This window comes from Neoarius graeffei, chromosome 19 (genome assembly GCF_027579695.1).
Source record: "Neoarius graeffei isolate fNeoGra1 chromosome 19, fNeoGra1.pri, whole genome shotgun sequence".
Classification (NCBI taxonomy): Eukaryota; Metazoa; Chordata; class Actinopteri; order Siluriformes; family Ariidae; genus Neoarius; species Neoarius graeffei.
In genome coordinates this window covers 59,286,121-59,313,928 of record NC_083587.1, presented here as the reverse complement: position 1 = coordinate 59,313,928, position 27,808 = coordinate 59,286,121, and the positions used below count along the sequence as shown (strand labels likewise).

Sequence of the window (27,808 nt, the reverse complement as noted above, 5' to 3'; positions counted from 1 at the left end):
AAACTAGACTAAATGGTTTGTGAAAGATCATCAATGGCCAGTAGCGTAATATAAGCAAGTATTGAATGTTAGCAGTATGGGAAGTGCATGTTATCTATTACAAATAATAAAGAGAAAAGAAAAAGAGCAGCCGCCTGGAAGTTAGAAGCCGAGCCAAAAAGAAAGGAGCCTCTCCCCTGGGAACGTCAGCGAGGCGCTACTTATAGGAAGGCCTCACTGCGCGCCGGTGCTACCAATTAGATGTTAAGAAGACACGCCCACAGATGCAATACCTGTAGCAAAAACTGAAAACAATTACAAGTAGCCCGCTAGGGCCGTCACACCTCCTCCCATAAAAGGGATCCTCCAGGATCACGAACAATGTGGGGACCAAATAGGGTTAACGAACGTCAGCAACTGCTCAAAATATTAAAAACATCAACTCAAATACTTAAATCAGTATTCAATAAATTCAATTACACTATTCAATATAACATTAAATATTCAAAAACATTACCCATCCTTATTTTTTAAAAAGTAGGCCTACACAAAACAAACACCCAAGAACCAACACCCGTGCCACCACCAACATTTCAAACATATTACCCTTCTAAAGGGGCACCACCATATGCATATTCAATATAACAATTCCAAATCTGATAAACACAATTTACCAATACCATTTTTCCAATAATTTATCCCATCCAAATTACCAACCTATAAACTGCTGTCCAAAATTCCAGGCCCTGAAAAATAGACACAGCAGAATAACACATTACTCACACAAACACTAAGGGGCAGGAACATGCGACAGCGCGTCCGCTGTCACGTTAGCCTTGCCCTTGATATGAATAATCTGAAGGTTATAGGGCTGGAGAAATAAACTCCAATGCATTAAACGTGCGTTCGGGTTTTGGAGGGAATTAAGAAAAACAAGTGGGTTATGGTCACAAAATACCACAATGGGTGTCGTACTACCTCCAAGGTATACTTTGAATGTTTGCAAAGCCTAAATCAAAGCTAGGGCTTCCTTTTCGATAATCGATTAATTTAGTTGGTAAGAATTGAACTTTCTCGAAAAATAGCAAACCGGGCGTTCAATGGCATCATCGTCATCTTGCAATAAGACGGCGCCAGCACCGACCTTACTCGCGTCTACTTGCAGCTTAAACGGTCTATTCATTTGAGGAGCTGCAAGAAGAGGTGCAGAAGTGAGGAGGGACTTTGCTTTCTCAAACGCAGACTGACAGGCAGATGTCCAAACGAATGAGCGACCCTTTTTCAACAAGGCCGTCAACGGTACCACCACAGAGGAAAAGTTGGAACAAAAACTCCGGTAATAACCGATCATGCCAAGGAACCTCATAAGTTCACGCCTATTAGATGGAGGAGGAAAGGCATCTATGGCGAGGACCTTAGCGCGCACCGGACGGACAAAACCCTGACCAACAACCTTGCCCAAATAAGTCACTGTCGCCCTGGCGAACTCACACTTCGCCAGATTGACAGTGAGATTGGCCTGGGCAAGGCGGGTAAACAACTGACGGAGACAGTCAAGATGTGACTCCCAAGTATCACTAAATATTACCACGTCATCCAAATAAACTGTACAACCCTCCAAATTCACTACAACTTGATTCATTAGTCTTTGAAAAGTGGCGGTTGCGTTTCTTAAGCCGAATGGCATCACTTTGTATGAATACAAGCCGCTAGGTGTAATAAATGAGGACACCTCACCAGCGCGCTTAGTTAACGGTATCTGCCAGTACCCTTTCAACAAGTCTATTTTTGTAACAAACTTTGCTGAACCAATTTCATCCACACAATCCTCCATACGAAGAAGTGGGAATGAATCAGGCTTTGTTACATTATTTAATTTCCGATAATCAGTGCAAAAGCGGTTACCCCCATTCGCTTTCTTAACCAAAATACAAGGACTGGTCCAGCTAGAAAACGACTTTTCAGCCAACCCATTGTCCAACAGATACCGCACCTCGTTTTCTAAGAGTTGTTGCCTCTCACCCGACACTCTATAGAAATGTTGCCTAACTGGGGCAGCATCCCCAACATCAATATCGTGACTGATCCAATTTGTCTGCGACGGTATATCCGCAAACAACGATGGAAATTCTCTAATTAACGCACTTAACTCTGAAGCCTGATCTGATGACAAATGACTCAATAACAGAGGTAAATTAGCCAGTGACTCGGAGTTATTGAGTTTACCCAACAGCACCGCATCGTCGGGTTCGCAGACAGCAACCTCCTCCAGTGCTGCCACTACTGGAGCAGGTGCGACGTAAGATGTAAGACAAGCGGTGCTGGCCCCCATCCGGTGCCGCCACCACTGGACTGAGGGCAGAGCTGGAAGTGTTTGGGACTTTTAAAACACAATCATGATCATGGTAAGGCTTGAGTAAGTTGACATGGCACAATTGCGTGCGTCTTTTCCGGTCTGGCGTGGATACTATGTAATTGTAATTCCTCTCACATCGCAGAATTTCATAAGGACCAGCAAACCTGGCTTGGAAGGGAGAATGAACTACTGGCAAAAGGACCATCACCTTATCCCCAGTTGTAAACGAACGGACTTCGGTTTTCTGGTCATAGACCCGTTTCATTTTTAACTGTGCTTTTTTCAACTGCTTCATAGCCAGTGCACCAGCCTGATACAAACGCCTTCGAAACCCATTGACATAATCGGTCAATGACTCAGGTGGCTCACTGGTTACACAGTCATCGAACAGTGTTGACACCTGCCCTCTCACAGCATGTCCAAAGACCAATTCATTAGGGCTAAACCCAGTACTAGCCTGTGTCACTTCCCTGACCGCTAAAAGCAGCCAGGGAAGACCATCCTCCCAGTCCCTGCCTAACTCAACACAGTATGCTCGAAGCATAGACTTGTACGTCTGATGAAATCTTTCAAGCACACCTTGGCTCTGCGGATGCCTAGCAGAGGACTTATTATGCTTTACTTTCAGTACATGCAATACCTGAGCAAACGTTTTAGACGTGAAGTTGGTACCACGGTCTGACTGTATTATTTTAGGCAATCCAAAAATTGATATAAACTGAGATAAGGCTTTAACTACGGGCTTGACTGTAATAGAACGCAATGGATAGGCGGCAGGGTACCATTGCTTGGCACATGACGGTAAGCAAATATATGCAACCAGACTTAGAACGGGGTAACGGGCCAACACAGTCTATCACTAAATGTTCAAAAGATTTAAGCGCAGGTGGAATCGGCCTGAGTGGCACAGGTTTAGGCATTTGGTTTGGTTTTCCAGTTAACTGGCATACGTGACAGGTTTTAACATGAGATACCACATCACGTTTTATACGAGGCCAATAACAATGACGAACGATTCGGTCATACGGCTTTTTGACACCCATATGACCAGCATCATCGTGAACAGTTGTCAAAACAATTTTACGCAGTAAGCATGGTACCACTATTTGCCACACAGAATCAAGACCGCTACGAGATAGATGTTTTCGCAAAAGTACTCCCTCTTTAATTACATAGCCGTGGGTAATATCCCCACTCTCACTGTTGGTTTTATCAAATAAAGGTTGTAACGAAGTATCTGCTGTCTGTGCGTCCATTAACTGCTTACGCAAGATGGAATTGGGCAAGCCAGTTAATAGTGACAGCACAGAACTGTCACTTGCTGCCTGGGCCGCAGCGCGCTCCGCAGCCCGCGTTACAACCGACACTGGTGACTCACAGGGAATCTGCTCCTCGTCGCAAAAAGGCAGTAGATTAGGTTCCCAAGCAAACTCACCTTCAGGAGGCGAACTCTCCGCCCACACCAAAGATTTGGCCAAACCATTTCCCAAAAGCATTGAAACACCATATAGTGGAAGCGCAGGCCGCACTCCCACCAACACTTCTCCATTGATTAAACCTGAGGACACTTTATGTAACGGTACAGACACCACATTCATATCAATACCACGTACATAGACAGATTGGCCAGAATCAGATTTGGACGAAAACGGTAATACCGATTGCAAAATAAAAGACTCAACAGAACCAGTATCCCTTAATATTTTAATCGGCATCTTTTTACCATTAGAAGTTAGTGACACAGAGCCAGATGAAATAAAAGGAGCGAAACTAGATTCGAAATTATTTCCAAGTTTATAACCAAGTGGACCAGACGTAGATACCGCCAGCACAGAAGGATGAACTACATCCCTGGCTGGTTTGCTGTATCTAAATCTGTTTCCATTTTTCTGTTTCAACTTCTCACACTCAAATTTCCAATGCCCCACTCCAAGACAATAATTACAGGTTCTAAAGGGGTCCCCGGTGATCGAAGGACACCCAGAGCGAGGGTTAATGGGCGAAGTGGCAACTGTATACAGAACTTGGCGACCCCTGTACGTGCGGTCACTGCGGATTGTTGGCGCGTGCCGAAACTTAGGTGGTGTTTACATTAGACCGTATCTGTATCGTTTTTGTTGCAGATGCACTGTCCGTGCACATTAAAACGCCGGAAAACGACTCCACAGGCGGAACAGCTTGAATCCGCCAGGGCCCACGTATTCAACCCAGTATGTATCTGATCCGGTGCTGTGTAAACATTGAGGAACGAGGATACGCAGTGCTGAGCTCTAGCTGACGTCATCATTGGACAACGTCACTGTGACATCCACCTTCCTGATTCGCTGGCGTTGGTCATGCCACGTTGGTCATGTGAATGGGCAATACAGGAAGTGTGTTGAGGAAGTCATTAAGTGAATGAGCAATACAGGAAGTGTATTGGTTACTGTAGCACTAAATAGTCTTGTTGTAATCGCAAAAAACGGCCGTTCTGCGAGGTGAAGAGTGTACCGAACACTGTTAGATCCTTCTAGCATAAACACGAAGGCCATACATGGTGTAAAAAAAGGCGTCATTGTAGTACCAGTACCGCCAATAACAGACTGGCATACTTCATTTTTTACAACGACATCCTTCCACTTGCAAGTGCTGAGTGACTTGCGCATGCCCGATATGCACTGGGATCATGTGACGTGCCGTCTAATTAGTCATGTGATTAGCGTATCCGTGTATTGGCGTTGCTGTGTGCACGGGGAACGGTTTTGTTGCGGGCACAGAAATTTTGTGTGTGTACGCAAATCGTTTTAAAAATGTTAATCTGATGATCCGCTGATTCGAAATAATGTAAACAGGGCCTTAATCAGGATCAGCGCATAATCGTCGGCCCAAACGGCGGCTTCAGACACAGTTGCAACCTGATGTTCGCTTACATAAGTTGCAATGTCTTCGGGAAGACAATTTTTAAAATTGTTCAACCAGGATCAGATTGGACAAATCTTCCTGGGATTCAACCTCCGTGGCCGTACACCAACGCTTAAACTGAATGGACAACTCATCTGCGAATTCCACATAACTTTGACTGGATTGTTTACGCATACCCCGGAATTTTTGGCGATATGCCTCCGGCACCAACTCATACGCTTTCAACACCGCTTCTTTAACACAAGAGTACGTACGGTTCTCAGGAGCGCCAAGTGCTGAATAAACCTGTGCTGCTCGACCGCTTAAAGTACATTGCAACAGTAAACAGCGCGTCGCATCCTTCCAATTATACAGATCAGCCACTCGCTCGAAGAGATTGAAAAACGTATCAATGTCGGACTCATCAAATTTAGGCAAAAGTCGAATGTTTTTCGTAATGTCGGAATTACTCACGACAGACTCGATTTTACCCTCTTCAATTAAACCTAGACGCATACGTTCAAGCGCCAATCTCTCCCGCTCAAGTTCTTGTTTCCCCAGCTCGATATCGCGTTCCAACCTGCCTTTTTCAGCGAGAAACTCTTGCTTCTTCAGATGTTGCTTGCTATTATCAAGCTGGAGCAACAAGAGTTCTTTCTGCTGTTCGAATGTTAGGGCACTGGAAGCTAATTCATCAAAGGGAACTGGAGGCAAAATTTCTCTTTTCACCAGTTCCTCGTAAACAAGTGTTTTCACCACCGGCTTACTCCTTTTATCATAACTGCTCAAGGGTACTTCATAGTACTCAGCTAGGAGAATCAGCTGGTCCTTAGTAAAAGCATCAAACACCTCCCGAGTGGGAGTGGCGACAAAAATGTCAATTTCTGACATGATCACTAATAACGCCCCAAACAAATTCTACCCAATAATAATAATAAAAAAAAACTAAGAATCCCCCGGACACCCAAATTACGCCCACTGTTCAAAATTAGACCCATGAGTATACAACCACATCTATTATAGCTACGAAAAAAAAAAAGTTTAACTAACCTACGTAGACCCTAGTCTTCGACAGGTACCGGTAGGGGGTTGTTACGCACCTGAAACCAGGAGAACGAGACACTCCAAAACTGCAGCCTCTCGAATCTCCGGACGTGCTCCCGAGACAAATCGCTCTACCTACCTTCCCCGTTCGACCATCACAGGTCAAAACAATAAATGAGACCCCCAAAGGCGTCTCCTATACCTACCAGGGAAGATACTCATAAGCCAAACATGAACAGAAAAAGGGCCTAGATTAACCGATGGTATTACACGAGGGTCCCACAATTAGTATACAAAACAAACAAACAAACAAACAAACAAACAAACAAAAACCATAACCAAACTAAGTGCAACGCACGCCCTACGCCCTCACAAAAAGCAGACTGCTACAGACGCAAAAGGAGCGAGCAGTCAGCCACACAAATAAAACAGAATACTCAATGGCAATTCAGGCATACTGCAAAAAAAAAAAAAAACAACCAAAAAAACGAATCAACGAAATTACGGCTGTTTAGACAAGCCCCCATATTGTCAAAGCCTAGGGGACACCTTGGCAATAAAGGAGGACAGAGACGTGCGCACAATTAATTACATTTATTTAAACAGCAAAAATAGATACAACAAAACTAGACTAAATGGTTTGTGAAAGATCATCAATGGCCAGTAGCGTAATATAAACAAGTATTGAATGTTAGCAGTATGGGAAGTGCATGTTATCTATTACAAATAATAAAGAGAAAAGAAAAAGAGCAGCCGCCTGGAAGTTAGAAACCGAGCCAAAAAGAAAGGAGCCTCTCCCCTGGGAATGTCAGCGAGGCGCTACTTATAGGAAGGCCTCACTGCGCGCCGGTGCTACCAATTAGATGTTAAGAAGACACGCCCACAGATGCAATACCTGTAGTAAAAACTGAAAACAATTACAAGTAGCCCGCTAGGGCCGTCACAGGGGGAAACCAGAGCACCCAGAGGAAACCCACACAGACATGGGGAGAACGTATGAACTCCACACAGAAAGGCCACCGTCAGCCACTGGGCTTGAACCCAGAACCTTCTTGCTGTGAGGTGACAGTGCTAACCACTACACCGCCTTATTTTGACATGTCTAAGCATAATATAAAATCTTTGCTAGCATTTCCTGCTAACACCACACTGGCAACAACCCTTCAAGGTATGCACTTGTCAGGGGGGCTCCCCAGTGAGTAGTTCCTCTCAAAAAGTCCCGAGAACTATGTGGTCCAAAAGCACCTAATGGCTCTATGATAATTCCAGGTTTTTAAGTCACAGCCTTCCACTTGCGCGCCACATTAAAAGGTTTTTTGTGGAATCCTCCAATAGAAGATTTCCTTTTCAGAAAAGGCTTAACTGTCCAAAAAAACTTTGAGGAACATTTGAAGAACCTTCTCTACCCAGTGTAAACAACTCCAACAAACCCAACATCAGCCAGGCCACGAATGTTGTAGACGACCCCCTTCTACACCCTTCATGGACTTTTTATGGCAGTCACAATAATCAACTCACTGTTTCCTCCCAGTGGTCACCTGGACTAATCAAACCTCCCAACAGCTACCGCGGCACATCCATCACTCCACACCTGCAATTTATAACACTGCTATTGGACGCTATCATTATGGCTCTCACTTACTATTATTACTCTTTTATTGCCACTGCCACAGTCGATTGCTGTTACAATCAATAGATTACAGACAGTTGTTGCAATGGTTTTTGCTAATTAACACTGTTCTGTTGTCCTGTTTAGTTTACGTGGGATGCCCTGTGTATTTATTGTATTGTTTGCACTCATCTCACACTGTTGTATATCTGTACTTTATGCAGGCTTGTGGGGCGGCACGGTGGTGTAGTGGTTAGCGCTGTCACCTCACAGCAAGAAGGTCCTGGGTTTGAGCCCCGGGGCCGGCGAGGGCCTTTCTGTGCGGAGTTTGCATGTTCTCCCCGTGTCCGCGTGGGTTTCCTCCGGGTGCTCTGGTTTCCCCCACAGTCCAAAGACATGCAGGTTAGGTTAACTGGTGACTCTAAATTGAGCGTAGGTGTGAATGTGAGTGTGAATGGTTGTCTGTGTCTATGTGTCAGCCCTGTGATGACCTGGCGACTTGTCCAGGGTGTACCCCGCCTTTCGCCCGTAGTCAGCTGGGATAGGCTCCAGCTTGCCTGCGACCCTGTAGAAGGATAAAGCGGCTAGAGATAATGAGAATGAGAATGCAGGCTTGTGTAATATACCAATATATTGCTCTGCATTGCATCATGGCCTTCGGGAAACGCCATTTGTTTCCAATGTATAGTATATAAGCTATATACAGTGTCTTGCAAAAGTATTCATCCCCCTTGGTGTTTGTTACATTACAATCTGGAATTAAAATGGATTTTGGGGGGATTAGCACCATTTGATTTACACAACATGCCGACCACTTTAAAGGTGAAAATTGTTGTTTTATTGTGACACAAACAATAATTAAGATGAACCCGCCCCCCCAGAAATCTGGAGTGTGCATAGGTATTCACCCCCCCAAAGTCAATACTTTGTAGAGCCACCTTTTGCTGCAATTACAGCTGCAAGTCTCTTGGGGTATGTCTCTATTAGCTTAGCACATCGAGCCATTGGGATTTTTGCCCATTCCTCAAGGCAAAACTACTCCAACTCCTTCAAGTTAGATGGGTTGCGTTGGTGTACAGCAATCTTCAAGTTATGCCACAGATTCTCAATTGGATTGAGGTCTGGGCTTTGACTAGGCCATTCCAAGACATTTAAATGTTTTCCTTGAAATCACCCCAGTGTAGCTTTAGCAGTATGTTTAGGATCATTGTCCTGCTGGAACATGAACCTTCATCCCAGTCTCAAACGTCTGGCTGACTCAAAGAGGTTTTCCTCGAGAATTGCCCTGTATTTAGTGCCATCCGTCTATCCTTCAGTCCTGACCAGCTTTCCTGTCCCTGCAGATGAAAAACATCCCAACAACATGATGCTGCCACCACCATGCTTCACTGTAGGAATGGTGTTCTCAGGGTGTTGGGTTTGTGCCACACATGGTGCTTTCCATGAAGGCCAAAAAGTTTAATTTTAGTCTCATCTGACCAGAGAATCTTCTTCCATGTGTTTGGGGAGTCTGCCACATGCTGTTGGGCAAACTCTAAATGTGTTTTCTTAAGCAATGGCTTTTTTTCTGGTCACTCTTCCATAAAGCCTCGCTCTGTGGAGTGTACAGTGGTGCTTGAAAGTTTGTGAACCCTTTGGAATTTTCTATATTTCTGCATAAATATGACCTAAAACATCATCAGATTTTTACACAAGTCCTAAAAGTAGATAAAGAGAACCCAGTTAAACAAATGAGACAGAAATATTATACTCGGTCATTTATTTATTGAGGAAAATGATCCAATATTACATATCTGTGAGTGGCAAAAGTATGTGAACGTCTAGGATTAGCAGTTAATTTGAAGGTGAAATTAGAGTCAGGTGTTTTCAGTCAATGGGATGACAATCAGGTGTGAGTGGGCACCCTGTTTTATTTAAAGAACAGGAATCTATCAAAGTCTGATCTTCACAACGCATGTTTGTGGAAGTATATCATGGCATGAACAAAGGAGATTTCTGAGGACCACAGAAAAAGCATTGTTGATGCTCATCAGGCTGGAAAAGGTTACAAAACCATCTCTAAAGAGTTTGGACTCCACCAATCCACAGTCAGACAGATTGTGTAAAAATGGAGGAAATTCAAGACCATTGTTACCCTCCCTAGGAGTGGTCGACCACCAAAGATCACTCCAAGAGCAAGGCGTGTAATAGTCGGCGAGGTCACAAAGGACCCCAGGGTAACTTCTAAGCAACTAAAGGCCTCTCTCACATTGGCTAATGTTCATGAGTCCACCATCAGGAGAACACTGAACAACAATGGTGTTCATGGCAGGGTTGCAAGGAGAAAGCCACTGCTCTCCAAAAAGAACATTGCTGCTCATCTGCAGTTTGCTAAAGATCACGTGGACAAGCCAGAAGGCTACTGGAAAAATGATTTGTGGACAGATGAGACCAAAATAGAACTTTTAGGTTGAAATGAGAAGCGTTATGTTTGGAGAAAGGAAAACACTGCATTCCAGCATAAGAACCTTATACCATCTGTGAAACATGGTGGTGGTAGTATCATGGTTTGGACCTGTTTTGCTGCATCTGGGCCAGGACGGCTTGCCATCATTGATGGAACAATGAATTCTGAATTATACCAGCGAATTCTAAAGGAAAATGTCAGGACATCTGTCCATGAACTGAATCTCAAGAGAAGGTGGATCATGCAGCAAGACAACGACCCTAAGCACACAAGTAATTCTACCAAAGAATGGTTAAAGAAGAATACAGTTAATGTTTTGGAATGGCCAAGTCAAAGTCCTGACCTTAATCCAATCGAAATGATGTGGAAGGACCTGAAGCGAGCAGTTCATGTGAGGAAACCCACCAACATCCCAGAGTTGAAGCTGTTCTGTACGGAGGAACGGGCTAAAATTCCTCCAAGCCGGTGTGCAGGACTGATCAACAGTTACCGGAAATGTTTAGTTGCAGTTATTGCTGCACAAAGGGGTCACACCAGATACTGAAAGCAAAGGTTTACATACTTTTGCCACTCACAGATATGCAATATTGGATCATTTTCCTCAATAAATAAATGTCAAAAGGGGTTCTGGGGGTTAAGGGGTTCTGCAGAGGAGTAGTATGGTTCTGAGATTGAGACATGGAAAATCAACGATCATCACCTTCATTGATTTTGCTGCTGCATTTGATAGTGTACATAGGGGTTCGATGTGGAAAGTCCTCAGAAGAGCTGGTATACCAACACATATCATTGAAATTCTGACCAGCATGTACACTGATGCATCCTCTGTTGTCCGAACTGAAGATGGTACCTCTGCCCCCTTTGTTATATCCTCTGGTGTGCGGCAAGGCGATATCATATCACCAATGATTTTTAATCTTGTGCTGGACTACATCATGTTCAAGTCGATTCAAGAAGATGATGGTGTAATAGTTGCTGAAAATTTGGTTGCCTCAGATTTTGATTATGCCGACGACATTGCCATAATACAGCCAGATGAAAGAACCACTCAACTTCTTCTTAACAGAATATGCCACCACGCCGAGAAATTAGGTCTCAGAATTAAACCTAGCAAAACCAAAGCGATGTCGATTCATTTAGAAAATCCATCTTTAACCATGTATGATGAAGAAATTGAAGTTGTTGAAACATTCACTTACCTGGGATCTGTCATATCAGCCACTCAAATAACACCGACTGAGGATATCACCAATCGAATTGCAAAAGCATCTGCAGTGTTTGGTTGTCTGGGGAAAGGACTCTGGTCAAGAAACAACATTTCTATTGCCACAACAATGAAAGTCTATAAAGCAGCTGTTCTGCCAACCCTTCTTTATGCCTCAGAAACGTGGTGTATGACAAAAGCTGATGCGCAACGACTTGAGGTCTTTCAAATGGCATGTCTGAGATCCATAGCCGGCATCAGCTTACGATCTCACATCAGAAATGTGAACATCCAAGAAATGTGCTGCAACCAGCCAAACATTGAAGTGATAATCAGAAAAAAATAGATTGTGATGGCTAGGACATGTGGCACGTATGGAAGATGGTGCATTCTGCAAAGAGACTTGGAGAAGTAAGAGACCAAATGAATGGAGATGCACAAGAAACGCGCCAAAGAAGACATGGAATAAAGTTATCGCCGAAGACCTTGAAGCGATGGAAAGAAGATATGGAGCTGCTAGGTGGTATCGAGAACAAACATCCATCATTTGTGAATTAGCTAGCGATAGGCAACATTGGAGACAAATTGTTTCATCTTTGGGACAGGCGACAGCTGTTTAAAGACGAGCTAAAGCCTTAAGTACAAGTACAAGTAATAAATAAATGACCGAGTATAATATTTTTGTCTCATTTGTTTAACTGGGTTCTCTTTATCTACTTTTAGGACTTGTGTGAAAATCTGATGATGTTTTAGGTCATATTTATGCAGAAATACAGAAAATTCTAAAGGGTTCACACACTTTCAAGCACCACTGTATGGTTTAAAGTGGTCCTATGGACAGATACTCCCATCTCTGCTGTGGATCTTTGCACCTCCTTCAGTGTTATCTTTGGTGTCTTTGTTGCATCTCTGATTAATGCCCTCCTTGCCCGGTCTGTGAGTTGTGGTGGGTGGCTTTCTCTTGTCAGGTTTGTAGTGGTGACATATTCTTTCCATTTTGCTATAATGGATTTAATGGTGCTCCCTGGGATATTCAAACTTTGGGATACTTTTTATAACCCAACCCTGATCTATACTTCTCCACAACTTTGTCTCTGACCTGTTTGGAGGCTCCTTGGTTTTCATGTTGCTTGCTTAGTAGTGTTGCAGAGTCAGGGTCCTTCCAGAACAGGTTGATTTATACAGACATCATGTGACAGATCATGTGACACTTTGATTGCACACAGGTGGATCTTAATCAACTAATTATGTGACTTAAGTGAATCGGTTGGACCAGCTCTTATTTAGGGGTTTCATACGAGAAGGGGGTAAATACTTATGCACACTCCAGATTTCTGTTTTTTCATCTTAATTATTGTTTGTGTCACAATCAAATGACAATTTTCACCTTTAAAGTGGTAGACATGTTGTGTAAATCAAATGGTGCCAACCTTCCAAAAATCCATTGTAATTCCATCTTGTAATGCGACAAAACAGGACAAACACCACGAGGGATGAATACTTTTGCAAGGCACTGCAGATGAATGCCAATTAAAAGTAAAAAAATAAATAAATAAAACATTTGACTTGCCAGGAATCAAATTATACACAATGACCCACAGATAGAAAAGGGTGCATTAAATTTCATCGCGAAACACCTACGCTAAATGCCCAGTGAGGCATGCTGAAGAATCAAGAGAACCACAGGAAACTTTAACCAAGCATTAGATCTCTCCATAAACATGCAAGTCATTTCAAAAGATATGAAATCAGCCTGTTTTTTCTTGGGAGATTGAATTTTGAGAATGTAGCCTTGGGCAGACGGATCATTTTGAAGCGTCGACGCATTTCATCCAAACATATCTCCAGGCTCTGTTCCTGCTGTGTTTATTAGTGGAATTTTCTGGAAACAGGGTACATACATATTGTCATTTTGTGTGATAAACGTTGCAATATCTGCGAAAGAGGACTGGAGCCCTAAGTGGTAATTGCGCTCTAAAAACAGTACCATCCTTTCAACACTTCTTCAAGTTCTGCAGCTGCAAAATGTCAGGGCTGACACATGTAAGAATTCCCATCACACTTTCAGCACAGAGCTGTACCACCGATCAGTACTTTGCCAACCAGTTTTACAGGAAAGTAGTTTGGTCTTCGGACAGATTTGAAATCACCAAGTGTGTTTTCGAAATGTTGCTTCAGAAACAGTGGATGTCCGTCTGGGGTCTAATAAAATGATATTAAAATGGGCCCTTTTTCAGTGGAGAAAAACTAATAACTACACTGGCAAAGAGGATTAGTCCTTGTGGGAATTGTGGAGAGGAAAAAGCTGGCCATGCTGTGATAAACCTGGGTCTTCATCGCATTACATGTCTGATGTTGCTTTGTCTATTGATTTTCTTCAAGGCGCAAGAATAGGGTCTGCACTCGATTTGAATTGCGTTGTACGGTACATGGCATGACTCACTTTTGCACCGTTCCGTTCAACGCCAGCCAAACACTCTTGCATTTCCAGTGACTCTCTTGTTAGAAGTACATTGCTTCATCAAGGGCAGTGGGTGACATTTGAAATGGAAATAAAGATGTCAAAACAGGAAACGGACTTATATAAAGTGTGTCAATGTGCGTTTCCTTTGTCACATGACCCCAAATGATCAGCATTTTCTATCTTTGATAGGCCTGTCGGAACAATTCATCATGCTGCTAATCTGGGAACAATCAACATCAGTATTCTGGCATCCTGTAAAGAAAATCCCAGTCGCTAAATCATATCATGATGGATAGAAATGTCAACCTAATATCAGTCGTGTTTTTTTTTTTCGTTAGCTTGTGAACAAAACAGGTCATGGCTCAATGCATGCAGTATGAGAAGGGATAGAGAGAAAGTGTGTGAAAGATGGACTGATTGTGTGAATAAGAAGGGCAGGGAGAGCCACAGGCTGAAGAAGCTCAAAACTCGATTACTGTGATAGCATCAGAAAACACAACAATACTGACAACACACACACATAGTGCATCACAAACCAATCCGAGTGTGACCGCTTTGGAATGAGCCGGCACGATGGAAACCCAGCACGGCAGCTCATGGGAACAAAACATGTCTGAGGCTCAAATCTGAGCGACATTAGTGCCACTCAACAGGTGGAGCTGACCAGAAATCCCATTTACCTTCTCCTCCATGTTTATCCTTCTTTGCTTTTTGTTGGGAAGGAGTTCAGGCTCTCAAGCACATTCAAACCAATCATATTTCTGAATGAAAAGATGTGCATGCTTGAAGGGAAGGCAGTGCAAGGCACAGATAGATACAAATGACATAAGCAGATCCGAGTCGAAACAGTCAATGGGGAGATAAACTTCCTGCTTTGTACCACATCCACGTTCGAGCCTCTAGCACCATCACTCAAGATACGGTATAAAGAAGACATGCATCAAGAAGTTTCTCTGCCCTGGACCCAGGTGGTGGAAAGAACTTCACCTGGCTGTCTTTAAATCAAGACTAAAGACACTATCTCTTCAAAAAACATTTAAATGCACATGAAAAATAACCCCAAACCCATCAAAATGTATTGCTTTTGTTTACAGGGTTTTAACTTGATAGCATTTTTAGACTTTGACCTATTTGTATGAGCATAAGGTTATGCTTTTAGCTACAAAGACAAGCCAAAGACCTAGACTACCTAGATATAAACAGAGTCGAGGGTTACAAAAACAAGACACTGGTGTGATAAACCAGACACAACAATATAATTCATACGGGAGTGCAGGTGCTAATTACAGTCAGGAGTTGAGGGACAGTTCTTATATTTTTGCCAGAGCGCCAAATTGGCATGCCTAGAAGAGGAATTTTCACTGACTGACTAATCTCCAATGTGCAAACGTGCACATATGGGAGTCATCCGAAAACTCAGTGATGAGTTACACCTAAAACATGGACTGGCAACCCACTGATAAGTACAGTAGTAGTGTGGAATTCCTCCAACCATTCCTCCAACCATATTAGGACAATTTCAACCTATGATTAACCCTGAAAGGTTCTACCCAGAGGCGAACCATCAGGGCCTTCTAGGTGTCTAGGAGAAGGCTCAAACATATCAACATTTCAAATGTTGCATTTAATTTTTTCATTCTTTAATTTCTTTTGTAATTTCATTATAATTATTCTTTTCTAATTTTGCCTCATTTTCTATCAAATTTGCTCCAGAAATGAAAAGGTTACTGTCCTGAAAACGTTAGAGTTATCCAATGAGATTTGTTTGTTGTCTCCAGGCTGAGAAGAGTTTAGAGCTGCTCACTCATTGGTTAGGACTTCATTGCCGGGACAGAAGATCATGGCAGTGTATGTTTATGTGGGATGTGACAGATGAATTAACCAATCAGATTTTGATTTATATTGAGATGGACCAAAAACGTATCACCCTAGGCCTGCTTGAAGGCCAATGCAAGCTTAAAGGGTACCTGTTAAGTTAAAGTCCTTCCCACGCTGTGTGGCGCATCGGACGGTGCCAATCTCCGTTTCCACAGCCCTCGGCCTCTCACCTATTACATAGCTAGGGTTACAGTGGGGGGCTAGTCCTCTGGTACCCACGAGAGTTGAACTCCCCACTCGCATCTGTATTGCAGCATGCCTTGCCAGATGGTAGTAGGTACCATTTTTATGATGGTCTTTGGTATGACCCAACCGTGAATAGAACTCACGATCTCCCGTGATCGTGGTGAGGTGGACACGCTACCACTAGGCCACTAGCCGGTAAAGGGTACCTGTAGTGAATTTTAATTACTAGCCATTTCAAAAAATCACGTATGATACCAGTGGTTCCGGCATGTAACATTCATCATAAGCTCTTGTCAAGTACACGCGAATTTTAAGTCACTGATCTGCCAGTCAGGCATGGCCAGTGACATGTTGCCTCCTTCATGGGCTGTTCTGGCACCGGTAGTGACGCACAGTTGTTGGTTTGTCCAATTGGCTGAGCTGCAGTGGACTGGTCACTGACCCTTTGTTGCAAACGCCAGTCTAAGATAACACATTACTAGAAATAGAAGAAATATTTACACTTCGTCGAGCTGATCTTTGGCTGGATCGAGTCGAAGTAAAAAAAAAAAAAAGGCACTGTTCATCATCAGGATCGCAGTTCTCAAGCTTGAACCAAATCACTGTCCTGGATCATGAATTGATTTGCTGTCCTGAAATTGAATTGCTGTCCTGAATCATAAATTGAATCGCTGTTCTGAATCATCCAAAGCGCATAAAATCCGCGTGCCATCTCACAACAAGTTTTACCTCCAAAATGCCTGACCTACGTCAAGCCTAGATCACAACCGGATGTACGATTTTTTGGCTGTGCGATTTTTGGCGTTTCCCAAATCGCTGCGGTTTTTTTGTTTGTGGAGAAAGATGCATGTTGGCCGTAAGTTTGTCTTGCAACCTGAAAAAAAATGTAAGCGCCCGTAGAGTTTGTTTGACATGACAAAGAACCTCTGCGGCCGGTCTGCGGCCAGTTTACGGCTCGAAAATCAGCAAGTCACACGCGTGCCGTCCGTGTGTTTCTTGCGATTTTGCACGTAGACCGGCCGTAGGAGCACGTACGGCCGGTTGTGACCTAGGCTTCAGACAGATTTTATCCTGTTTACGGTAGGCATTCCCATGGTGAAAGAGAAACCAATCGAAACTGAAAGAGTGAAAGCGATTATCATGCTGTTCCCATGTTACTAGTCTTTTATGAATGCAGAAGTGTGCACTCAGCCCTCTGACTCCGGTGTGACAGAGTAAAGCTGGGCATACATTGTGCGATTTTTTGCCCGATTTTGACACGATTTTCACTCGTGCGACTATTTTGGAGATCGGGCCGAGTTTTGGCTCAATCGTGCGTCTCGGATCGTGTAGTATACATGGGGTAACGACAAGCGATTAACACCTCACGACCTCCTCCCGATCGATCGGATGAAAATCAGACCTGTTTGAAATCCTTAGCATCGGATCCGAGCATCGCATCCGAGCATCAGATCGTATAGTGTGAGAACAGGAATCGTAAGCTGCGTGCTGTTTACCCCCGCGATTGAAAAAAATCGCACAGTGTATGCCCAGCTTAAGGTGACAAGTTTTATGTTTCATCTAATTTAGGCAATTTAAAATGTCTAATATTATTTGGCAGTGGGCACATAGGAAAGTGTAAAGTATAAAGTTTCTGTCAATATATTCATCATGCTTGTATGATGAAAAACTCGAAGATATTTATCTCAATACATGACCTACTCATTCTAAACCTGTCGAGCTTCGCTGGCGACGCTCTCGACCCCAAAGTACAATCAAATCTACTTGTACATAATGCTATGAAATAATAGATATGTGCCATAAAATAAAGATCCATTACAAGTATTAGATCTATCTTTATTCAACGTGTTCTGAAGTTACTTGACTGGGAACTGGGAATCTTGAACACAGAACACTGCTTGTTTACTCGCACCCGATAACCCAGAATCAACGACTGTATGCCACTTGTGGCCGGCAATGGCTGCTCCCCATGGTTCTGCCTCTGGGAGTAATTCATGGAATAAAATTGCCCACAAAAGTGCTTTTACGGTGTTTTTTTTTTGACTGAATGTGTGTCTTTTGTCTATCAGTAATACATAAAGCACGATTAATGTTGTCAGCATGACCAGTACCGGTACACTTTAACCGCGAGTCGGCACAGCAGTGAAGTCACCTTCCAGCCAGTGTAGCGTTCATGAGTAGTGTTAGCAAATGCTAATTAATAAATTGATCAAGCCAGTGCTATCGAGAACAAGTAGCACAAGCTAACGACTGAGAAACTAAGATTTCTGTGTCCAGATTCTTCTTCCACACAAGCTCGCGACAGTATTTTTCACTCATACATAAGTATTCATTTCCCTGTGCAATTTACTTTGTTACTTTTTAAATCAACATTCACAATTACTTGGCACACTGCCGCTAATTCCTTGCAAAATCCTTTGCCCTGTTGCTTTTTTGGTGTCTGGCTAAGTTTTGGCTGAACTGAAGTCCCAGCTCTAATAGTAACGGTTCGCCACTGGTTCGACCATATGTCCAACCCTACAATAGAAGATTTGTTTGATCAGAAATGGCTCCATATTGGAACCATTTTTCACCCAGAGAACTATTCGAGAATCATTTTCTAAGAGTATCGTGGCGGCGCAGTGGGTAGCAATAAATATTGAAGTATTAAATATTTTCATATGGAGCCACAAGACTGGAAGAGACGCTTGCTGCATTGCATCAAAAATCACCTAATTTGCTTCCACCACCTTTTATCAAATCTTCAAATCTTCTCTTTATCTGTAAAACAACTTTTCCATGAAAATATCGGAACTTTTGTTTAAAAAAATAATATTATGCATACTTTTTGGATACTAGATTTCTTTTTATTCATTGCATAAAAGCAGGTAGACACAGTCCACAGTATGTTTCTGGTCTACTTCCAAATGGGCAGCGTGGGAGAGAATTCAACTCTGCGAAATGTTAACCATGCAGCTGAGTAAACTTAATGTCACCCCTTGGATAATTGTTGCCATAAAAAGGCATCTTGTTTTCCTCAACATGTTCTTCTGGACGTATATGGCAGTATGGAACACCAAAAGAGCTCACTCACGTTAATGATGGTCCACTGTTCGACCACAATGGCGTCGTAGGTTGTGCTTGCACTGGAGTCTCCCTCTTGAAAAATAAACACACTGTCGATGACCTTCGGTATCTGATCTGCAGGGATAAGAAGCAGAAGATAAAGATGGGACTCTAACAGCATGGGTCAAACCAGAGGGGTTAATCTAACAGGAAACAGAGAGTAGACAGTAATGATGTGCTGGACAGATAAAGAGAGATAAAAGGAAGGTGAGACGTAATAAAGATCTGCAGTGAGAAGAAAGACACCTCAGGGTACAATTTCAACTGGTCGTCCATAGTGAAACCAAGCTTTTAACTAATGAAAGGCAGGTCTAATTAATAGCTTGTCCTCTTCATATGAATCACGACTATCGGAACAGCTTAAATAAAGAAGCCACAAGAGGCTCGTTTTTCGAATTTAAGTTTGGCGTCTGAGATGGCCCCTGCTGTCCCTGCGCTTGGCCCTGATTGAGATACATTACCATGAGTATACTGTTAATAAGCTCGGCAGGAGGCGATATACATGCACCGGAGAGTCTGGTGTTATTTTGGGTCGAGTGTTGCCTCCTGCTTTCTCATCTCAGTTCCTCCATCTTCGCTCTAATACTGTTTGTGTCTGCTCGCCAAGCCTCTTCAGATTTCATTAGCGAATCTCAGGAAGGTGGGGTAGGGGGTGGAAAAATGGCTAGACTCAGGAGCAATAGAAGCAGAAAGATATGGGGGGACAATGGGAGGAAAAACCTATTTAAAGCTTGACTCACTCGATTGGCGACATCTCAGTGCCCTTTTCAAACAGCGGCTATTGTACCGACCACTGTACGTTGGCTGTAATTGGAACACTCCTCTTGTGAGACCATTTTGATGGTCTCTAGACCATGAGCATCTGTATAATTAGCATTTGACCAGTCACGAGATGCTAATAGAGACCAGCAAGGAGACAAATTCCATATGACTAGTCTAGTGCAATACCAGTTGTCATGATTGAGTTCTCCTTCAGCGACACCCCTGCACTGGACAGCATTGCACATGGATCTTCATTGAAAGACAGTGGATATAAAAAGTGTACACACCCCATTAAACTGATAGGCTTTTCTGATGTAAAAAAAAAAAAAGAGACCATGATAAATAATTTCAAAACTTTTCCCACCTTTAATGTGACCTATGACCCATACAAATTAAATTGAAAAACAAACAAATCTATTCAGGGGAAAAACATCAAAAATAAAAAATGTACAATAAGCTGGTTGTATAAGTGTGCACACCCTTAAACTAATACTTTGTTGAAGCACCTTTTGATTTAATTACAACATTCAGTCTTTTTGGGTCGGAGTCTATCAGCCTGCCACGTCCAGACTTGGCAATATTTGTCTACTCTTCCTTGCAAAAGCGCTTCAAATCTGTCAGATTGCGAGGGCGTGTCTTGTGCACAGCCCGTTTCAGGTGACCCCACAGATTTTCAATTGGATTTAGGTCTGGGCTCTGGCTGGGCCGTTCCAAAACTTTTTTTGGGGTCATTGTCGTGCTGAAAGATGAAATTCCTCTTCACCTTCAGCTTTCTAGCAGACACCTGAAGGTTTTGGGCCAAAACTGACTGGTATTTAGAACTGTTCATAATTCCCTCCACCTTGACTAAAGCCCCTGTTCCAGCTGAAGAAAAACAACCCCAAAACATGATGCTGCCACCACCATGCTTCACCGTGAGTATGGTGTTCTTTTGGTGATGCGCAGTGTTGGTTTTGCACCAAACATACCTTTTGAATGTTTGGAGAGTTGATGTATTTATTTTGCAAAATTTATCCGGACCTGGATGTTTTTCTTTGACCCTACCTCATAGTCCAGACATATGGAGAATATGGGAGATTGTTGTCACATGTAGTACACACCCAGTACTTGCCAGAAATTCCTGCAGCTCCTTCAGTGTTGCTGTAGGCCTCTCGGCAGCCTCTCTGACCAGTTTTCATCTCGTCTTTTCATCAATTTCAGAGGGACGTCCAGTTCTCTGTAATGTCACTGTTGTCCCATTTTCCACTTCTTGATGACTGTCTTCACTGTGCTCCATGGTATATCTAATGCCGTGGAAATGTTTTTGTCCCCTTCTCCTGACTGATACCTTTCAACAATGAGATCCCTCTGATGCTTTGTAAGCTCTCTGTGAACCCTGGCTTTTGCTGGAGGATGCAACTGAGTAAACGTCTGAACTTTATTTGGGGTTAATCAGAGTCATTTTAATTGATGGCAGGTGTGAACCCAAAAAGACTGAATGCTGTAATTAAATCAAAAGGTGCTTCAACAAAGTGTTAGTTTAAGGGTGTGCACACTTATGCAACCAGCTTATTGTATGTTTTTTATTTTTTATGTTTTTCCCCCCGAACAGATTTGTTTGTTCTTCAATTGAATTGTACAGGTTATAGGTCACATTAAAGGTGGGAAAAGTTTTGAAATGATTTATCATGGTCTCATTTTTTTACATCAGAAAAAACGATCATTTTAACAGGATGTGTGCACTTTTTATATCCGCTGTATTTCAAGAAAAGGTTTGTAGTGGTGGCACATTCTTTCCATTTTGCTATAATGGATTTAATGGATTTAATGGATTTAATATGTGTCAGCCTTGCGATGACCTGGCGACTTCTTCAGGGTGAACCCCGCCTTTCGCCCATAGTCAGCTGGCATAGGATCCAGCTTGCTTGCGACCCTGTAGAACAGGATAAGCAGCTACAGATAATGGATAGATTTAATGGTGCTCGGTGGGATATTCAAACTGTGGGATATTTTTTATAACCCAACCCTGATCTATACTTCTCCACAACTTTGTATCTGACCTGTTTGGAGGTTCCTTGGTTCTCATGTTGCTTGCTTAGTAGTGTAGTAGAGTCAGGGTCCTCCAGAACAGGCTGATTTATACAGACATCATGTGGCACTTTGACTGCACATAGGTGGCTCTTAATCAACTAATTATGTGACTTATCAAGAGAATTGGTTGGACCAGCTCTTATTTAGGCATTTCATATGAAAGGGGGTGAATACCTATGCACACTCCAGATTTCTGTTTTATCATAATTATTATTTGTGTCAAAATAAACAAACAAACAAAAAAAAACAATTTGTACCTTTAAAGTTGTAGGCATGTTGTGTAAATCAAACGGTGCTAACAAATTCATTTTAATTCCATCTTGTAATGCAACAAAACAGGACTAACACCAAGGGGGGTGAATACTTTTGTAAGACACTGTAGATGATATAATTATGATATTTTTGTTAGTCTCATATATCTTTTTTCTTATAATTTTCATTGTATTTTTTTCCTCTTATGACCTTAATGGTAGTTTTAATTACATTTTTAGATTAATTAGGGCGGCACGGTGGTGTAGTGGTTAGCGCTGTCGCCTCACAGCAAGAAGGTCCGGGTTCGAGCCCCGTGGCCGGCGAGGGCCTTTCTGTGCGGAGTTTGCATGTTCTCCCCGTGTCCGCGTGGGTTTCCTCCGGGTGCTCCGGTTTCCCCCACAGTCCAAAGACATGCAGGTTAGGTTAACTGGTGACTCTAAATTGAGCGTAGGTGTGAATGTGAGTGTGAATGGTTGTCTGTGTCTATGTGTCAGCCCTGTGATGACCTGGCGACTTGTCCAGGGTGTACCCCGCCTTTCGCCCGTAGTCAGCTGGGATAGGCTCCAGCTTGCCTGCGACCCTGTAGAACAGGTTAAAGTGGCTAGAGATAATGAGATGAGATTCTTGAAATTGCAAATTAGTATAGTTTTATATTGTATTTTGAAATTATAAATTAGTATAGTTTTGCAGGGCCCCTATGGATACCAGCTGTGCTGAATGGACCACCCTGTTGAAATAAAGTCTGTCTGTCTATCTATCTATCTATCTATCTATCTATCTATCTATCTATCTAATTGTACAAAATAGACTTGGACCCTGACCAGGACAAAGCAGTCTTGTTCCTCGTCCTATTACACTTGTTCCTTACTCATCTGTTAGTCATGGTTCTGGATTCTACTCGAGTATTATTTACCTTTCTGTATTTTGACTCTGACGGCACTATTTTTGAATGAACCTAAGCATTCAGTAAGCTCTTTAGTCTCGGTTAAGTAAACCCTTATATGCGTTCTTTATGACCACAAAAATAATCTACCAAGCATGCATTTGCGATGGACTCAGTATGACGTATAGAAATGCTTGAATAACATCTCTGACTCACGTATATTTTAAAAAGCACTGGCTTTGGCAGTACACCAAAATTAAATATGTCACATTCATCCAGGAAGCTTGGGTTGCTGGGCAGATTTTTTGAGAAGGTCAGCATTCACATGTTTTAGGCAGGATTAATGTCTCTTACGATCGTACTGTGTGCTTGTGCTTGAAGGTGAATACCAGACGTTGCGGCGAGTCTAGGTGTGCACATGTTTGTGCGTCTGCCTCTCATCTCTCAGGAAATTTAGACTCATTCAAATGCTTTCCTTTGTGTCCCTTTGAATAAAAGAAAGTCAGCCGAGGTATCTTCAAAATTCCTTTCAGAGCAGTATAATACCTTATTGGAAATTCATACGCAAAATATCCCTGCCTTGCTCGGCGTCTGAATATAGAAGGTGCGGCATGAATAGTTATGCATATGAATGTGTCACAGCTGCGGATACTAATCCGTTTCTGACGAGGGTGAGGAGGGGAGGTGAGAAGAAACAGACGAAAGGAACCTTTTAGTCCACATTGTCCTTGTCTTTTTGAGCTACGGCAGAGCAGGAGTTGTTCAGCAGGGGGGTTCACGTGGCTCTCCTGATGAGTCTGATGCCATATGAGTCTTTCATCTGATGTCTGACACTCACCATAGTCTCAGACAGAGTGGAAGCCAAGGAGCTAATTGACACTGTGGTGTTTACTAAAAATGGATGTTTTACAACAATCATGGTCATTACATTACTCGGATTTAGCAGACGCTCTTATCCAAAGTGACGTACAACATACCCAGAGTCAGGGGTTAGGTGCCTTGCTCAAGGGCACTTCAACCGTTCCTGATGGTCCAGGGAATTGAACCAGCGACCTTTTAGTCCCAAAGCTGCTTCTCTAACCATTAACCATTCAGGTCACTTTGATCTGAGAGTAAGTAACAAGTTAATAATAAAAAAATAAGAAAAACTCCTGCTGGGCATATACACAGTGCATTTGCATTTTAGGTTTGTCCTTCACGTCTGTTGGTCTTCCTTCAATGAAAGAAAAGTCAGGGACGGCTGATATAAATAGGCTAGCAGCACTAAACTAACTCATCGCCTTTCAAAGATGAAAAGGCATCAATATAACATTTCATTTTGGATTTTTGTGGAATGAAGCGTAACAGAATCGCCAACAGTCATAAGAAAAACACACAGACTCAGGGTTCACCATAAAATCTGAAGTCGCCGGCTAAAAAAAGTAGTAGGCAGCTCTGGAATTTGCTAAAAACATGCTAATGCTAGGGGGGTCTGGGGACATGGCTCACCCCCCCTCAGAAAATTTTGAAGTTTACATGCCTTCTGGTAGCTCCTGATGCATACTCAGCTAATAAATTACTAACCATTTCCTTGTAAAATACTTGCAAAATATGTATGAAATTTCTCTCCAGATGTCTGTGTGCTTGGCTTTCTCAGTTACCGTCCGTCGTACGCTGCCTGGCTCTGTAACATAACTACATACGCTATGGCGTGGTCTCGTGGTCCGGCTCAGCCAATCAGAGTGTGAGAATCAATCAACAAGTATGGCGTCACTTCTGACAATTGAAGACAATTTTGTGGTGGAATAATTGGATTTGCAGTAAATTATGGGCAGCAGAGCCAATATAAATCGCTTGAACATTAAAAGGCAAGTTTTTATTTTTTCTGGGATCGGATAGCCAGTGCAGACCGTCTGCGTAGACGGAGAAAACCACCAGTCGCTGGCACTTGTGGACCTCTCTGCAGACTGGTATGGATAAGAAGTGAGGCTGGGGCTGGTTTCTTTCTAGCCCAGACTGTAGATTCATGCAGCCTGTCGGTGACAGGCATGTCAATTGGTTACCCAGAGTGACGCCCCCTGGATTTGATCTCAGTTTGGGCTGATATATTTCAGAAACATCTGTAATACGTCATTGGCAGTGAGTGAGAACTCAAATATCAAATGAAATACAGTCACAGGTTTAATGAATATGAACAATGTGCATTATTGACTTCATTAGTCAAAGCAGGTAGACTAATCAAACAAAGTACAATTAATACAAAATGACAGACAACAGAATTGTAAGTGTGTGCGTTTATTTATTTATTTTTTTGTTCGCAGTGTTGTAGTCGAGTCACTAAACCTCGAGTCCGAGTCCGAGTCCAGTCTCGAGTCCCCAGTGTTCAAGTCCAAGTCATTAAAGAAAATTTCGAGTCAAGTCCGAGTCGAGTCCACTATTGATCCGAGTTGAGTCTGACGCAAGCCCCGCCCACTATCAACAGGGCAAATAACATGAGAAAGGGTTAACACTAGCTAGTTCATCGCTCAGCAAGCAAGCCCCACTATCAACAGAGCAATGAACATAGCGTGTCACTTCCTTCTCTGGTTGGAGTCTTACCAAATGACGATTGAAGTTCGAGGTTGTCCCCGTCGTCTCCTCGATAGTTCTTCTACATATGGAACACATAGCAGTGCATTTTTTTCCCACTGCACGAGAAGTCTGTATAAGCAAAGTGGACAATCCTAGGGGCGTCTCTCCAGGCATTTTAGCACCATTAATGTTAGTTTGTTCCTGAACATGACGTATGAACAGGTGACTGTGCATTCTCTTGCACAAAATTAGTATAAAAATTAATGTAGATATAAATATCTTATGCCAAATTATTATGGCATGTTACAAAAAATAAAGAAAAAAATCTGAGTCCTCGTCTCCAATTTATGAGTCCGAATGCAGTTAATGCACGAGTCCGAGTCCAAGTCCAAGTCATCAGTGCTCAAGTCCAAGTCAAGTCAGGAGTCCTTAAAATTAGGGCACAAGTCAGACTTGAGTCTGAGTCCTGGACTGGAGTACTACAAGCCTGGTTGTTTGAACAGATTTTTGATTTATAGTCCCGGAAACAGGGCGGCACGGTGGTGTAGTGGTTAGCGCTGTCGCCTCACAGCAAGAAGGTCTGGGTTCGAGCCCCGTGGCTGGCGAGGGCCTTTCTGTATGGAGTTTGCATGTTCTCCCCGTGTCCGCGTGGGTTTCCTCCGGGTGCTCCGGTTTCCCCCACAGTCCAAAGACATGCAGGTTAGGTTAACTGGTGACTCTAAATTGAGCGTAGGTGTGAATGTGAGTGTGAATGGTTGTCTGTGTCTATGTGTCAGCCCTGTGATGACCTGGCGACTTGTCCAGGGTGTACCCCGCCTTTCTCCCGTAGTCAGCTGGGATAGGCTCCAGCTTGCCTGCGACCCTGTAGAACAGGATAAAGCGGCTAGAGATAATGAGATGAGATGAGTCCCGGAAACATGGCAACCCAGTCAGCCATTATGGATCGAAACTCTTCATGAAAAAATCATGAATGCAGCTGCCTATCTATCTGCTTTAATGTATATGTAACAGTTTTCCACACATCTTCCTTACTATGCCATCGATTACACCTCGTGATATAATGCAATGCTCAAACTTAACAGCTTAGTTGTTCAGCTGCTGATAGATTTTAGATTTTAGCTCTCCGTCTAATATCCAGACTACCTGTCAAAGAGAAGAGTAAATACATCTTGCTGGAGCTGGAAATGGATGAACTGTAGCAGCAGAGCAAAACGACAGACAAACAACAACAAGAGCAACGACATCATCAATACCCACCACGGTCCAGAGAAATCCATCAGGAGTTTCTAATCCGTGGCCAAACTCATTCCAAAGCTGTTTGTATAAACAGATTAGAGGAGATAGACTATACTTCCCGAGACTTCTTCTGTCGAAAATGGTTGTATATTGTTGCGCCTACCCAGAATCCTCTAGGTTCCTGTTCTCCTGATCTCATATCTGGAGAAGATCCAGAGTGGGACTTTAGTGGTACCGTATGTGTGATGATTCAAGGGAATGCACTCAGAGCAGGGTTTCTCTTAATAGGAAATCACAGAGACGATTGAACAAGAGGGACTCGTTTTGGAAAGATCTGAGCCGTGTGGTTTGATAATGCATGCGCTTTTACCTTCTGCAATTAGATGCTGATAAATAAAGTATACACTCTCCCTGCGCCGTTCTACAGCTCAGCAGGACTCTTCAAACACCTCCCTCCTTGCCTGTTCTCTCGCGTTCTGTGCTTGACTCAGGGATAAACATGTCCTTTATCACTTTAAAGTGGTTACGTTTAAGTATTTCCACTTTTCAGCTTCTGCTATGAGTCATTTTTTTCCATTTATGTTTACACTTTTATCCAAAGCGACTTATAAGGACGGTAGAATTCAATTCAGTCCGTGAACTGAGCACAGAGTGAGGGTCGACATAAACTGCTTTTATTGTTAAATTGTACGATTCATTCCAAGGTGGTGTAGTGGTTAGCACTGTCGCGTCGCAGCAAGAAGGTTCTGTGTTCAAACCTTGCAGCTGATTGGGGTCTTTCTGTGTAGAGTTTGCATGTTCTCCCCGTTCCTGCATGGGTTTCTTCTGGGTGCTCTGGTTTCCTCCACATGCGGATTAGGTCAACTGGCTATTTGAAATTGCCCATAGGCGTGAATGGCTGTTT

At 42.9% G+C, this 27,808-nt stretch overlaps 1 protein-coding gene across 3 annotated transcripts in view; it reads right to left on the bottom strand.

The window, feature by feature from the left end:
* The window catches only part of LOC132867447 (raftlin-like), a 240,865-nt gene that overhangs the window by 52,042 nt on the left and 161,015 nt on the right, over window positions 1-27,808 (bottom strand). For all 3 annotated transcript variants that reach the window (XM_060900364.1, XM_060900366.1, XM_060900365.1), the window contains exon 8: window positions 19,120-19,226. In XM_060900364.1, coding sequence (XP_060756347.1) covers window positions 19,120-19,226 — 107 coding nt within the window. The remainder of the gene's footprint in view (window positions 1-19,119; window positions 19,227-27,808) is intronic.